At 33.6% G+C, this 13,323-nt stretch overlaps 1 protein-coding gene across 4 annotated transcripts in view; it reads left to right on the forward strand.

The window, feature by feature from the left end:
- ATP8A2 (ATPase phospholipid transporting 8A2) overlaps positions 1-13,323 on the forward strand; it is a 769,397-nt gene that overhangs the window by 183,599 nt on the left and 572,475 nt on the right. For all 4 annotated transcript variants that reach the window (XM_051986556.1, XM_051986559.1, XM_051986558.1 and 1 more), the window contains exons 3-5: positions 8,008-8,107; positions 11,497-11,595; positions 13,156-13,201. In XM_051986556.1, coding sequence (XP_051842516.1) covers positions 8,008-8,107; positions 11,497-11,595; positions 13,156-13,201 — 245 coding nt within the window. The remainder of the gene's footprint in view (positions 1-8,007; positions 8,108-11,496; positions 11,596-13,155; positions 13,202-13,323) is intronic.

Consider the following 13,323-nt stretch of genomic DNA (forward strand, 5'->3'; position numbering starts at 1 on the left):
GGCAGCCACCCAGCTGGACTTTTCCAACATTACTTTTTAGCTTTAAAATAACTCAAATCAAACGTGGAGGCAGAAGAGCTAAAAATGTTAAGAGAGAGAGAGAGAGATTTTTCCAAACTAAAACATCGTAGGAGGTTGACAAAAGAGTTACACTGACCTGGGAGTCACTTCAGAAATGGTTTGGAGCAGGCCAGAGCACTGGAAATAGATATTGGAGATGACTGTTAAAGCATCAGCATCAGCATCAGCAGCCCAGAGATGGCAAGAGGCTCAGATAACTGGTGAGAGAGAGAGATTACATGGAACCTTTTGCTGGCACTGGGTACAGCTGATGCTGGTAGAAAAATCCATTGATTATATGGAAATACAGGACAGAGAGGACAGTCAAAAGGGAGCAGGAGACCTGATCACAGTTCCATAAGAAGAGTGCTAGCTTTTATGGCTGCAGATCAGGGGAGCTGGTCATTTTTTTAGGGCTAAGAGAAATGTTAACATTTGCAGCTGCAGGGGACCAGAGGCCTTTCCTGGGTACAGATCAGAACACAGATCAGGAGGTCAGTGACTACACCTCTTCCCAACTGGCAGATATCCAAAATTAGCTCTGAAGACAACAGCAAAAAAAGCCTGAAGCTTGGAATAGTACCTTCTTACCCCCAAGTGAGTAGAGCCTAACTTTAACATAAAGTTCAGAGTCAAGAAATAGGCTAGGAAAATGAGTAAATGAAGAAAAAATATATTATCAGAGCCAGAATTCAAATAATGAGAAGCCATAGTCAGGATTATGCAAGATGGAATAGTTTTCATGTTAAAAAAGTGGAGGCTTAGAATATGATATTTTGGAATGCAAAAACAACCAGGAATAAGCTATCCAGAAAAACTGAATATAATATATCAGGGGAAATGGATATTTGATGAAATCAAGGATTTTCAAGCTTTCCTGATAAAAAGATGAGCAGAATAAAAAAAAAAATGACATTTTAAATAGAAGACTTAAGGGAATCACAAAAAAGGTGAACATCAGGTATTCACTAAAGTTAAATTATTTTCATTCCTATTTAAGAAGATGATGCTTAGAACTGATCCCGCCATTCTGGAAAGCAATTTTGAACTATGCCCAAAGGGCTAGTAAACTGTGCATACCCTGTGATCCATCAGTGTTTCTACTGGGCTACTGTAGTGGCTAGATGCAAATTGTTTGTGGCAGATCTCTTTGTAGTGGCAAGAAATTGGAAACTAAGTGGATGCCCATCAGTTGGAGAATGGCTGAATAAGTTGTGATTTATGAATGTTACAGAATATTATTGTTCTAGAAGAAATAATCAGCAGGATGATTTCAGAGAGGCCTGGAGAGAATTACATGAACTGATGCTAAGTGAAGTGAGCAGAACCAGGAGATCATTATATACTTCAACAACAATACTATATGATGATCAATTCTGATGGACATGGCTCTCTTCAACAATGAGATGATTCAAACCAGTTCCACTTGTTCAGTGATGAGGAGAACCATCTGCACCTAAAGAGAGGACCGTGGTAACTGAGTGTGGATCACAACATAGCATTTTCATTCTTTCTGCTGATGTTTGCTTGCTTTTTATTTTCTTTCTCATTTTTTTTTCCTGTTTGATTTGGTTTTTCTTGTGCTGCAAGATAACTGTATAAATATGTATGTGCATATTGGATTTAACATATATTTATACCATGTTTAACATATATTGGACTACTTCCCATATAGGGGAGGGAATGAGGGGAAGGACGGGAAATTTGTATCACAAGGTTTTGCAAGACTAATGTTGAAAAATTATCCACGCATATGTTTTGAAAATAAAAAGCTTTAATTAAAAAAAAAAATGACCCTTATGCCTCCTTAGTACCTTAGCATTCTTAGGGCAACCTGTTAGAAGTCTGCATAGATAGCGGCACAGTGTGTTGATTATGCTGGGACAATCTCCAAAAAGAAATGTAGGGTTGAGAAAAAGGAATACAGTAGGAGAAGGGGGAAGGAAGAGATAGGACACATTTTCTCACATTTTTGCACAAAAAGAAGGTGCACAAGGAAGAGCTTTTATAGTGGAGGGGAAAATGCAATAGTAGGCAGTGCTTGAACTTTATTGTCATCAGAATTGGTTCAAAGCGGAAAGAATATTCTCAATTGTTTATGTAGCTCTGTTACAACTGGAAAACAAAGGTGAAAGATTACTATGGGGAAAGGGGATGATAAAAAGGAGGACAGAATAAGGATGCAGTGATCAGAAAGAAAGCAGACTTTTGGGGAAGGATAGGATTAAAAAGTGAGAGAATGATAAACAGAAGAAAATATGATGGATAGAAATACACAGTAATTCTAACTATGAATGTGAATAGGGATGAGCTCACTTATAAAATGGAAATGGATAGTAGAGTGGCCTAGAAACCAGAATCCAATAATAAGTTGTTTGTAAGAGAACACACTTGAAACATAAAAGCACAGAGTGAAAATAATAGGCAGGAGCAGAAATAGCAGGAATAGCAATTATGATCTCATAATCAGCAAAAGCAGAATCCAATTTAACTGACTCTCCATTTTATGTATGTATGAAGAAATTGGGTCAGGTGTCTTGCTCGTGGTCACACAGCTAGTAAGTGTTAAATATCTGAAACCAGTTCTGAACTCAGGACCTCCTTATTGTACAGCTAATGTTATATCCACTGTGCTATCTGGCTGCCCCTAAAATTGATTTAATTGAAAGAAATAATCAGGAAAATTATATTTTGCTAACAGTTACCATAGAGAATAAAATAATATTAAAAAAAATTTATAGCAAGTTTCTCCAGTAAATGCCTAATTCTCAAATATATAGGAAACTGAGTCACATTTGTGAAAAATAAACTGTTCATCTTTTGATGAATTATCAAAAAATAAGAACAGGCAGTTTTCAAAAGAAACAATCAGAACTGTTTATAGTCCTATATAAAGTATTCATCACTATTGATTAAAGAAATGCAAATTAAACAACTTGGAGATACTACCTCATACTTAGCAAAATTGACAAAAATTGGAAGGTATGAGGGAAAATAGATTATAGAAATGATCTTTTAGTAGAGTTGTGAACTAATCCCATCATTCTGGAAAACAATTTCAAACTGCCTAATGGGTTAAAAAATGGTACATACATGTTGATCCAGCTACTAGATCTCTATCCCACTACTAGCCACTACTAAATCTGTACCCCACAGAGATCGAAGAAAAAGATTTATATACATAAAAATATTTATAGCAGCTTTTTCTGTGGTGAAAAACTTGGCTATTCTGATGAATATAATGAGCAGAGAACTCATGATGAAGCTAATCCTATGTACATTCAGAGACAACTAATAAACTTTGAGTGTAATTTAAAGTATAACTTTCTTATTTATTTATTGCTTTTTAAAAATTATATGGCTAATATAGAAATATTTTACATGACTTCACATGTATAATTAATTGATATATTGTTTGCCTTCTCAGTGGGTGATAGAACAGTGGAACTGAAAGAGATAATTTGGAACTCACAATTTAAAAAGAAAAGAATGTTAAAAGTAAATAAATGATAAGTTAAAAATAAAATTTAAAAAGTAGTTAATGTAGACATGTAATTTTTAACAGGTCACTTTTCCTGTGATCATCTTCTCGTAGAGATATATTGGCAGAGCGATGAGATAAGCCAATCATTTCGGATTCTAATAGTCCTAGCTTTAGCAGCAAATTATTTTTGTGACGTTAAGACAAATTTTTTATCTTGTCTGAGTTTCTTGATTTGTAAAATGGAAGAACTGGATTTGATGATCCCTAAGATAAATTATGTCTAAAATTCTATGACTGTGAATGGAGAAAATTGATCAAAAAGCCTGAATAGTTGAGAGCAGTAGTACTCATTTTCTGAGATGAGCATTTCATAATATAATTTGGGAAGACCTCTTGGCTCCTTGAAATCAGGGACTTTTTCTTTTCTGTATTCTTAGAGCTCAGCTATTAGTGGAGTTGATGTGTGTGTGTGTGTGTGTACATATGCATGCATGTGCGCACATATATGTGTGTTGCTATCCATTTGGTAGTAACAGCAGAAGAACAGTAGGAGATTGGCTTTTGGAGGTGATTTAGAGGAATGCTGAAGATAGATTAATTTGGTTGATATAAAGACATCAATGGTTGCTTAGGGCATTATTATTATTTTCTTGTTCACAACTTGCAGAAGCTCAGTTTAGCTGTCTGTATTGATTATTGATAGTTGAATATGAAGGAAGGGAGTGTTTTCAGTCCTTAGGTAAAAGGTAGTTACAAAACATGATGTAAGAATGTGGACAGATTTTTTTTTAGGAGAAGAAAACCTAGAGAAGTGAATCAAGAAATACATATTTAGTGCGTACATTGTATTAGGACTCTAAAGATAAAAGTGAAAATCTTTATTCTCAAGGACATAAATGTTTTGTTGTTGTTGGGGAAGACATAGAAGTCATTGAATCCAACCCCTTCATTTTACATAGGAAGCCCTGAGGCCCTGAGAAGTTCAGACTTAGAGTCACAAGTAGTAGAGTAATAGAAAGTAGCTAGTAAGTAGCAGAGCTGGAATTCAAGATGTTCTTCGTACTGCTATATTCCTATGGACCAGCTAGGTGGCACAGCAATAGAACATCGGGTCTGGACTCAGGACATTTCATTTTCCTAAGTTCACACCTGGCCTCAGTCACTAGCTGGTACCCTACACAAGTCCCTTTATCCTGTTTGCTTCAGTTTCAAGTCTATAAAATGAGCTGAAAAGGAAAATGGCAAACCACTCCAGTATCTCTGCCAAGAAAACTCCAAATGAGGTCACAAAGTATCTGACATGACTGAAAAGACTTGAACAACAACAAAAACACTTAATGTGGTTTCCAATAGATAGGAGTAGCAGGAGTATTGCGCTCAATAAGGAATTGTTAGATAGTTCCCATCTTCTTCCCCCATCTCAACTTTTCAAGTACAATTGTGAAGCCTGTGTGTTTAAAAAAAATCCAAGGCGGGGCCCAGAAAATTATGGACTAGGAAGACTTGAGTTCATATCCTGCCTTAGATACCTATTAGTTGTGTCACTCTCTGATACTCAATTTCTTCATATGTAAAGCAGGGATGGCAGCAGTAATTCTCTCACTGGGTGCTCATGAAGATCAAATGGAATAACATGCATAAAGCTCTTTGTACCCTTAAATTGCTATATACATTAGTGTTTATCTAGTATTTATCTTTATAATTATTTTGAATCAATGACTCTTCTTAGATTAAACTGACAGAAGACAAAGTATTTCTAAAAATCACTTTGTATTGTCATTTATCTTTTCTGTTTTTGGTTTGCTTTTTAAATTAATTTTTAAAAAAATGATCGGCACCACCAAGTTCTAATGGAAGGATGCTCTGTATCTGTTTGTGATGTTATAGAAATAAAAGTCTTGACTTGGATCCCTGAGTCCTTAATGAATTATCAACATGGGGAAATTAATACAGTATAAGATATTTTCTAAGTGCTTCAAGCAAAAATATCTCATTTATCCATTATGTTTGGGGAATAAAGTTTAAAAAACTGAATTTTCCAAATAACTGAAGCTTAGTAGTTTGTGACAAAATAATTTCTTTTTAACTATTTATTTTGTTGTCAAAATTGTTTTTCAAATATTTTTATGTCTTCTTAAACAGAGCTTTTTTATTATGATTTGACTTGTTCTTATTTTATGGTCATTAGGAAGCAATTCTTATACTGGACATAGTGTTGCCCCATTGTCCCTTTTGAGATACGTGAAACTGCTAGCTTCTTCATTAATATCTCTAGATAGCTGTGTAAGTTCAGTCTGCTCTCCTTCCTCTCATTTATCATCTCATGTTACCATTGGTGCCTGTTTTTTTAGCAAACTCTCTCCTTGACATGTCTCTTCCCAACTCTTTTTCTCCACCCTCTCCTTACCAACCTCAATCCCAGTTTTTGAGTTTGATGCTTCCAGTTGACTGTCAGCTTATGAAGCAAAAACTGAACTTCTAAGAATCACCCTTAAAATAAAAGCAGAATGACTCTAAACTGGGATATATATTTCAGGATGTTAAGAAAATGTTTTTTGCACATTATCTGATTTTGGACTGTGTTCTGGAGAGTTGTTACAAGTCAAGAATTTATTAATCACTTGATATGTTTGACCCTTTGCTGAGCTCCAGGAATACAGAAAAGAAAAAGTCCCTGATTTCAAGGAGCAGACATTCTTATGGATGAATGCTTTTTCAAACAAGTGATGTATTAGTATTTTAGAGAAATCACTGGCATGAGCTAAAAGAGAACTTTGGGGAACTCAGAAGAAGTTGTACTAAACCAACAAGTTAAATGAACAGTCATAAATGAACCAATAATTATGTTTTGATCTACAAGAAGTTTTCCCCCTACTCATAAAAATATCATACAATCTCATTTTGGCTCACTGCCCAAGATGCAGTTGGATATTTGATGATAGATGTGAGTTACTACTTGAGCCTTGCCTTTTAATCTATTTTCCAGAACCCTGTTGCTTAATGAATAGGTGAAGTATGGTCTCTATGACATTCATTGTCTCTTTAATGCTGACGTGTTTTCTAGGTACCAAGCAATAATGGTAGATAGGGCATGGCTGCAATTATGTAGTTCAAATTACTAATGAGGAATAATTGTTCTGATGAGGTCAACTTCTGCAGAATGGCTTGGAATGAGATGTTTTGTATCATATTATATTTTACCTTATGTTAATGCACTCCATGTAAAAGTGGCAGGATTTATTTGTAGGTGTATTTTCTTGCTCATATTTTCCTTTGGCAGGACTCGTTAATCTTTTTGAATGAAAAGAAATTATTTTCTTTTGAGAGAGTCTTTTGACAGACTCTACTGTCAGAAATATTTTGCTTTTTAATTAGAATACTAAATATTTGTGGGGAAAGTAAAGGATATAAATGTGTATATGTATATATGAACACATTTATAGATAATATATACACACAATATACACATATGAAATGTAAAATAATGATGTGTATGTATCCCATAATATGTTTTCCAGAATTGTGGAGAAAAGAAAAAGTAATTTTAAAAGATCATTCATATTTATTGAAGAATAAAGCTCATGTGTCTATCTCTTAGTTTCTGATAAAATGAGTTTTATAATAATTATTAAGCTTATATTATCTTACTTTTTATCCAGAACATGATTTTTAGACTATAGCTTTACAATAAACAGTAAGATCCTGCCAAGTTTTTTGAAGACGATGTCTGCCTTGTTTGTATTTCATGTTAATGATAAATACTGTGCTTTTTGCTGCTTGATTTCAATTTCATAAAATCAAATTTCAAAGCTGGAAAGAACCTTAGATTAACTTACTAAGCCTCTATATTTTTAGGTGATGATTTTTGAGGAAAACACATATATTCAGGTATTTGTTGTGTACCAACTAGATTCATAATTTAGGTTCCTTAAATGCAAAGTCAGAATAGAAATTCTGAATAGCAATATATTCTTTTTCTAGACAAATGATCTGTGGAAGATTAGGTCCCCATAAATTGTCTGATATTAGTTGCTGTTGTTCTTTGTCCTTCATTTTTGAACAGGACTAATGACTTGACAGTGTTGAGGTAAAATAGTAGGTGATGAGGAAGTCTCAACTTGCGTGTGAATTGGATCTGAGTGAGGCAGAGTTAGGCAAAGTTGCCAACCTCACTCTCTCTTCCACAGTTATCCCAGTTCAATGGTAAGGCAAAAGACAGGATGACTGGTGATAGTCTGGGATGTATTGAGTAATCTTGGAGTCTTCTATGTCTGACCAGTCTGTAAGCACTCCACAATGCCTGCTTCAACTACTTTATTCAGTAATCATTTTGACTTTTTTAAAAGATGTCTTTGGATTTTTAACAAAGTTTTATTTTTAAAAGGTTTTTCTTCTTCTCCCCCACACCAACCTCAGTAATGTAGTCTGTTAACTGAAAGTGTTGTTGTTTTGTTTATCCGCAGCACTGCAAAATACAGTGTGGTGACATTTCTACCTCGATTCTTGTATGAGCAGATTAGAAGAGCTGCCAATGCCTTCTTCCTCTTCATTGCCTTATTGCAGGTAATGTTTTTCTGTTTGTTTGTTTGTTTTTTTGTTATTTTTGGTGCAAATATAAGTGTGTCCTTGCAAACAATAATAAATAGCTAAAACTTCAATTTTGTAAGATGTATTAATTTGTAAAAGTTATTTCAAATTGAGTTTTTATAGCCCCTGTGTAAGGGAAGTTGGTTTGTAAGAAAAATTCTAATTGCTAAAACATTCACACTGAGATTGTACATATGTTTAGTGGGGACCAGTAGGCTGGATTTTTTTATCTATTCTCGGCAAAACCAGAAGTGCATTAAAACTTACAAGTTAGGTTACAGATATTCTAATGATAAATAACTATTTTTTTTAATTCACTGAGATCTTGGTTGAAAGGAAGGTTTTCACCTTGTATTAATGCACTTACATGTAAAGTAAAAATAGCAGAACTTAGACATATGCGTATTTTCCATTAGTGATCTGGGATATATTTTCTATTTAGATTTAGCCATTTTTGACTCTTCTCCAGACAACTCCTTTTTTATGCTAGATCTTTTAAGTGAGCTCCATTATTAAAAAAAAAATATGATGTTTTCCTGTCCTCTAAAATATTAGTTTTTAATGGATAATACATTAGCATTCAGTTTCATTAAAAGTGCTAAAAATAATAGCTTTTTATTTTTAAAATATATGGAAAGGTAGTTTTCAACATTTATACTTGCAAAACCTTGTATTCTAATTTTTTCTCCCTCCCTTCTCCCCTCTCTTAGACAGCAAGTAATCCAGTATATGTTAAATATGTATACATATTTCCTCAATTATGCTGTACAAAAAATTCAGATCAAAAAAGGAAAAAAAAAAGAAAAGAAAAAAAAAAAGGCAAAATACTATGTTGTGATCCACATTCAGTCTCCATAGTCCTCTTTCTGGATGCAGATGGCTTTTTCTATCACAAGTCTATTGGAACTGGTCTGAATCACGTTATTATTGAAAAGAGCCACATCCATCACAGTTGATCATCGAGTAGTCTTCTTGTTACTGTTTACAATGATGATCTGTTTCTGCCCATTTCACTTAGCATCAGTTCATGTAAGTCTTTCCAAACCTCTCTGAAATCATCCTCCTGATCATTTCTTATAGAATAATATTCCATAACATTCATAAACCACAACTTATTCAGCCATTCTCCAATTGATGGGCATCCACTAAGTTTCTGGCCACTACAAAAAGGGCTGCCACAAACATTTTTGCACATATGGGTCCCTTTCCTTTCTTTAAGATTTCTTTGGGATATAAGCCCAGGAGTAACACTGCTGGATTAAAGGATATGCACAATTTGATAACTTTTTGACCATAATTCCAAATTGCTCCCCAGAATGGTTGGATCCAACATCCAACAATGTATCAGTGTCCCAGTTTTCTCACATCCCCTCCCACATTCGTCATTATCTTTCCTGTCATCTTAGCCAATCTAATAGGTGTATACTGGTATCTCAGAGTTGTCTTAATTTGTGTTTCTCTGATCAGTAGTGATTTAGAGCATTTTTTCATATGAATAGAAATGGTTTTAATTTTTTTTTCTGAAAAATTGTCTGTTCATATCCTTTGGCCATTTATCAATTAGAGAATAAATTTTATTTAGTTCTCTATGTAGTTTAGAAATGAGGCCTTTACCAGAACCCTTTGGATATAAAAACTTTCCCCCCAGTTTTTGCTTCCTTTATAATCTTGTCTGTATTGTTCTGTTTGTACAAAACCTTTTAAATTTAATATAATCAACATTATCCATTTTGTATTCCATAATTTACTCTAGTTCTTCCTTGGCCATAAATTCCTTCCTTCTCTATACATCTGAGAGGTAGACTATCCCTTTTTCTCCTAATTTGCTTATAGTATCATCTTTTATGACTAAATCATGAACCCATTTCTACCTTATCTTGATATTGGGTCTTAGGTGTTGGTCAGTGCCTAGTTTCTGCCATGATGTTTTCCAATTTCCCTAGTAATGTTTTGCCAAATAGTGAGTTTTTATTCCAGAAGCTATAGTCTTTGGTTTATCAAACACTTGATTGCTATAGTCATTAACTATTGTGTCTTGTGAACCTAACCTATTCCACTGATGCACCATTCAATTTCTTAATATCAAATGGTTTTGATGATCACTGCTTTATAATATATGAAGGTCTGGTACCACCTTCCTTTGCATTTTTTCGTTAATTCCCTTAAAATTCTTTACCTTTTTTTCTTCCAGATGAATTTTATTATGTTTTCTAGTGCTGTAATTTTTTGGTAGTATGATTGGTATGTCACATTAAGTTTCATTTTTCAAAGCTGTAGGACTGGGAAAGTAGAATTAAGAGTTTAACTTTCTTGCAGACTCAAGGTAGAGCAGAACCTTTGAGTATTACTACTCTTTTGACTTTCTGCAGTTAGCAAATAAATTTTCAGGACTTCTAGGTCCAAGTTCTATTCTATTCCAAACACTGAAGTATTCTTTCCCCTTTTTATATAGCACAGCACAGTTCAGTAATACAATATATTAAAGAAATGTCAGGAAGCGCTATATTACTTTCTGCTATATTACATTGTGGAGTTGTTTCACTTAGACTTGAAATAGCAGTGAAATAGGAAAAATGGAATTCCATTTACAGTAAGAATATTTTGAGTTGCCTATTAAATGCACATTTATTTTATGAGGTAACTGCAATCCTTGCCCATCCTTTGTGTGTATTATCATATGAGGCATCCGGACAAGCCTTTAATGAACTTTCATTGATTGACCATGGAGATCAGATTTAAAACTGAACACACTGCAGAAGTTCAAAGCAGCATATGATTTCATACCAGAAGGATGAGTATTTATGTGCTATTGAGCAGTAAAAAATAGTGTGGATCAAGTTCTTGGGTAGGCCTTAGAGCTGGATCTCAAAAGACAGACAAGTTTTGGAGATGTTAAATAGTACCCTAAGTATGAGAAGCATGAACTAAAAAAAGGAAGCATAGCTAATGGGAAGAGTCTGATTGGTTAGAGTAGAAGGTCCAAATAATAATTCATTCAGGTAGAGCTGGCCCCAAATGTAGATGGCTCTAAATTTATCTGTTTTAGAGAATAAACATTTTAAACCATTTTTGAAGGAGGGGAGAGTTTCTGTAAACTTAATTTTTTGATATGAAATTTTTAAAATTGAAAGTGAAATAAAAGCTCTAAATATGAAGCCTTTGAAAGGTGGTGGATTTGGTGATTTTCTCCCTCTCCAACTCTACAGTGGTTTTTGGAGTGTTCCAGGGACAGATTTGACCCACTAACAATAAAACTCTTCCATAAATTGTCATTTCCTGGACATGCTATATGCTCAGTTAAGTGATTTAAACCATTGTCTTATTTTGGCATCTGTGTTAATCTTGCATTTTTTATTATTTTGCAGCAAATTCCAGATGTGTCTCCAACAGGCAGATATACTACCTTGGTGCCATTCATATTTATTCTAACAGTTGCAGGCATCAAAGAGATTATAGAAGATTATGTAAGTTTACTTTTGATCATAGAAAAAACATGTTCTCAGAGTACTGAATTGGATGTAATAAGACCTTTAGAATAATTCATGCATTTTTAATGACTATATGAAATTGTTTGAAATTAGTATACTTATGTTTTTAGTTGATATAAATTAAATATCTGCTAAAGAAATTAGGATATATAACTTTTTTGCTTATGTAATAAAACATTTGAACAAGATCCCTTTTACTACCACATAAATTGTGATAATGTGGTTGGAGAGATAATAAATACATGTGAGAACCTTAAAGCCCATGGGAAGGAACAGATAAATGAATACCAGTTATTACCGTATATGAAAGTGGAAGTTACAACTGTGTTTTAGTTTTATTTAGGTTGTGTCTTACTTTCAGCCTTGTGAATGGGAAATGCCCAATAGGATTCTGATTTTATATTTTTCTTGATTTCCTGTGTGCCAGCTGTCACTTTATAAGTCCCCATTTCCCTTCTTTTCCCTTGTTTTCTACAATCTTTATCCTGTGAACCTGACTCTTGCTATTCACATACCTCTATTTTACCTGACTCTTGCTATTCACATACCTCTATTTTAAACAGGTATGTTATCAGGACATTTTTTTTCCTGGTAGGAAAATTTTAGATAACAGGATCATGTTTTTAACTAAGCTCACAAAAATTGGAAAAGAAAGCCTATGTCATTCATGATGTTGACTACCTACTCTATCCCATAGTTCTCATATTAAATATTTAGGTCAATACTTCAAGAATTCATGATTTATCCATGCAGATACTCTTCTACAGAGTGCTTTAATAAATAATTTTAATGCTTTAATAGATAGTTTAATGAGATCATGTGGGTAAAAAATAATCACTTGGTAGCAAATAGGTCTAATCTTTCAGTAAAAAGAGAATAATGTGCTGGATTTGGGGTTTGACGATCTAAATTTGAATCCTGACTCTGATATTTATTACCTCTGTCCACAGCAAATCATTTTAATGTCTCTGAGTCTCAGTTTCCTCATCTGTGATGTGGAGGGAAGGGAGTGAATTGGACTAAATGACCTCTAAAATCCACTGTAACTTTAAATCTAAGGTCTTGTAAACCCTCTGATGAGCTTCTTAGAACTTAAGCAAAGCTGGCCTTTGACAGATACAGATCCCTCTTGGGCCTACATTCTAAGCTTTTTCAATTTGTTAAAATATTCCAGAAGTAGAACTCTGCTGGAGTACAGTGCAAGAGCCCAGAATTACTTATATATTATATTAAGATATTGAAAAAAGACACAGGGGGTGGAATATTGAAAACCATAATATAACAGGGAATGCTTGAATTAAGTTCCTTTCTTAATTATAAAACTGAGCTTTTTGTTCTTTTGTATTTTGTATTATTATAGTTTATCATGTTTATTAGATAGATTATTGATATGGAATTCTTGAATTTAATGTTTTATTTAATATTTAACAATAATTTCTTTAATATTAACATATCAATGGTGATATAATTTCTTTAACATATATATTTTAAAATTCAAAATTTTTAAATGTTTTTCTTTGGTTTATTCTACAATAGAAACGTCATAAAGCTGACAATACAGTTAATCGAAAGAAAACAGTAGGTAAGGTTACTTTTCTGTTTCAAAATTCACAGTAGGAATGCTTATATACTAAATTACCCGAAGGATTTAAGCAATGAATTAATATCTAAATATTTTGGTATTTTTTAGTAGGAAAAACTCCT

The sequence above is a fragment of the Antechinus flavipes genome, chromosome 3 (genome assembly GCF_016432865.1).
Source record: "Antechinus flavipes isolate AdamAnt ecotype Samford, QLD, Australia chromosome 3, AdamAnt_v2, whole genome shotgun sequence".
Classification (NCBI taxonomy): Eukaryota; Metazoa; Chordata; class Mammalia; order Dasyuromorphia; family Dasyuridae; genus Antechinus; species Antechinus flavipes.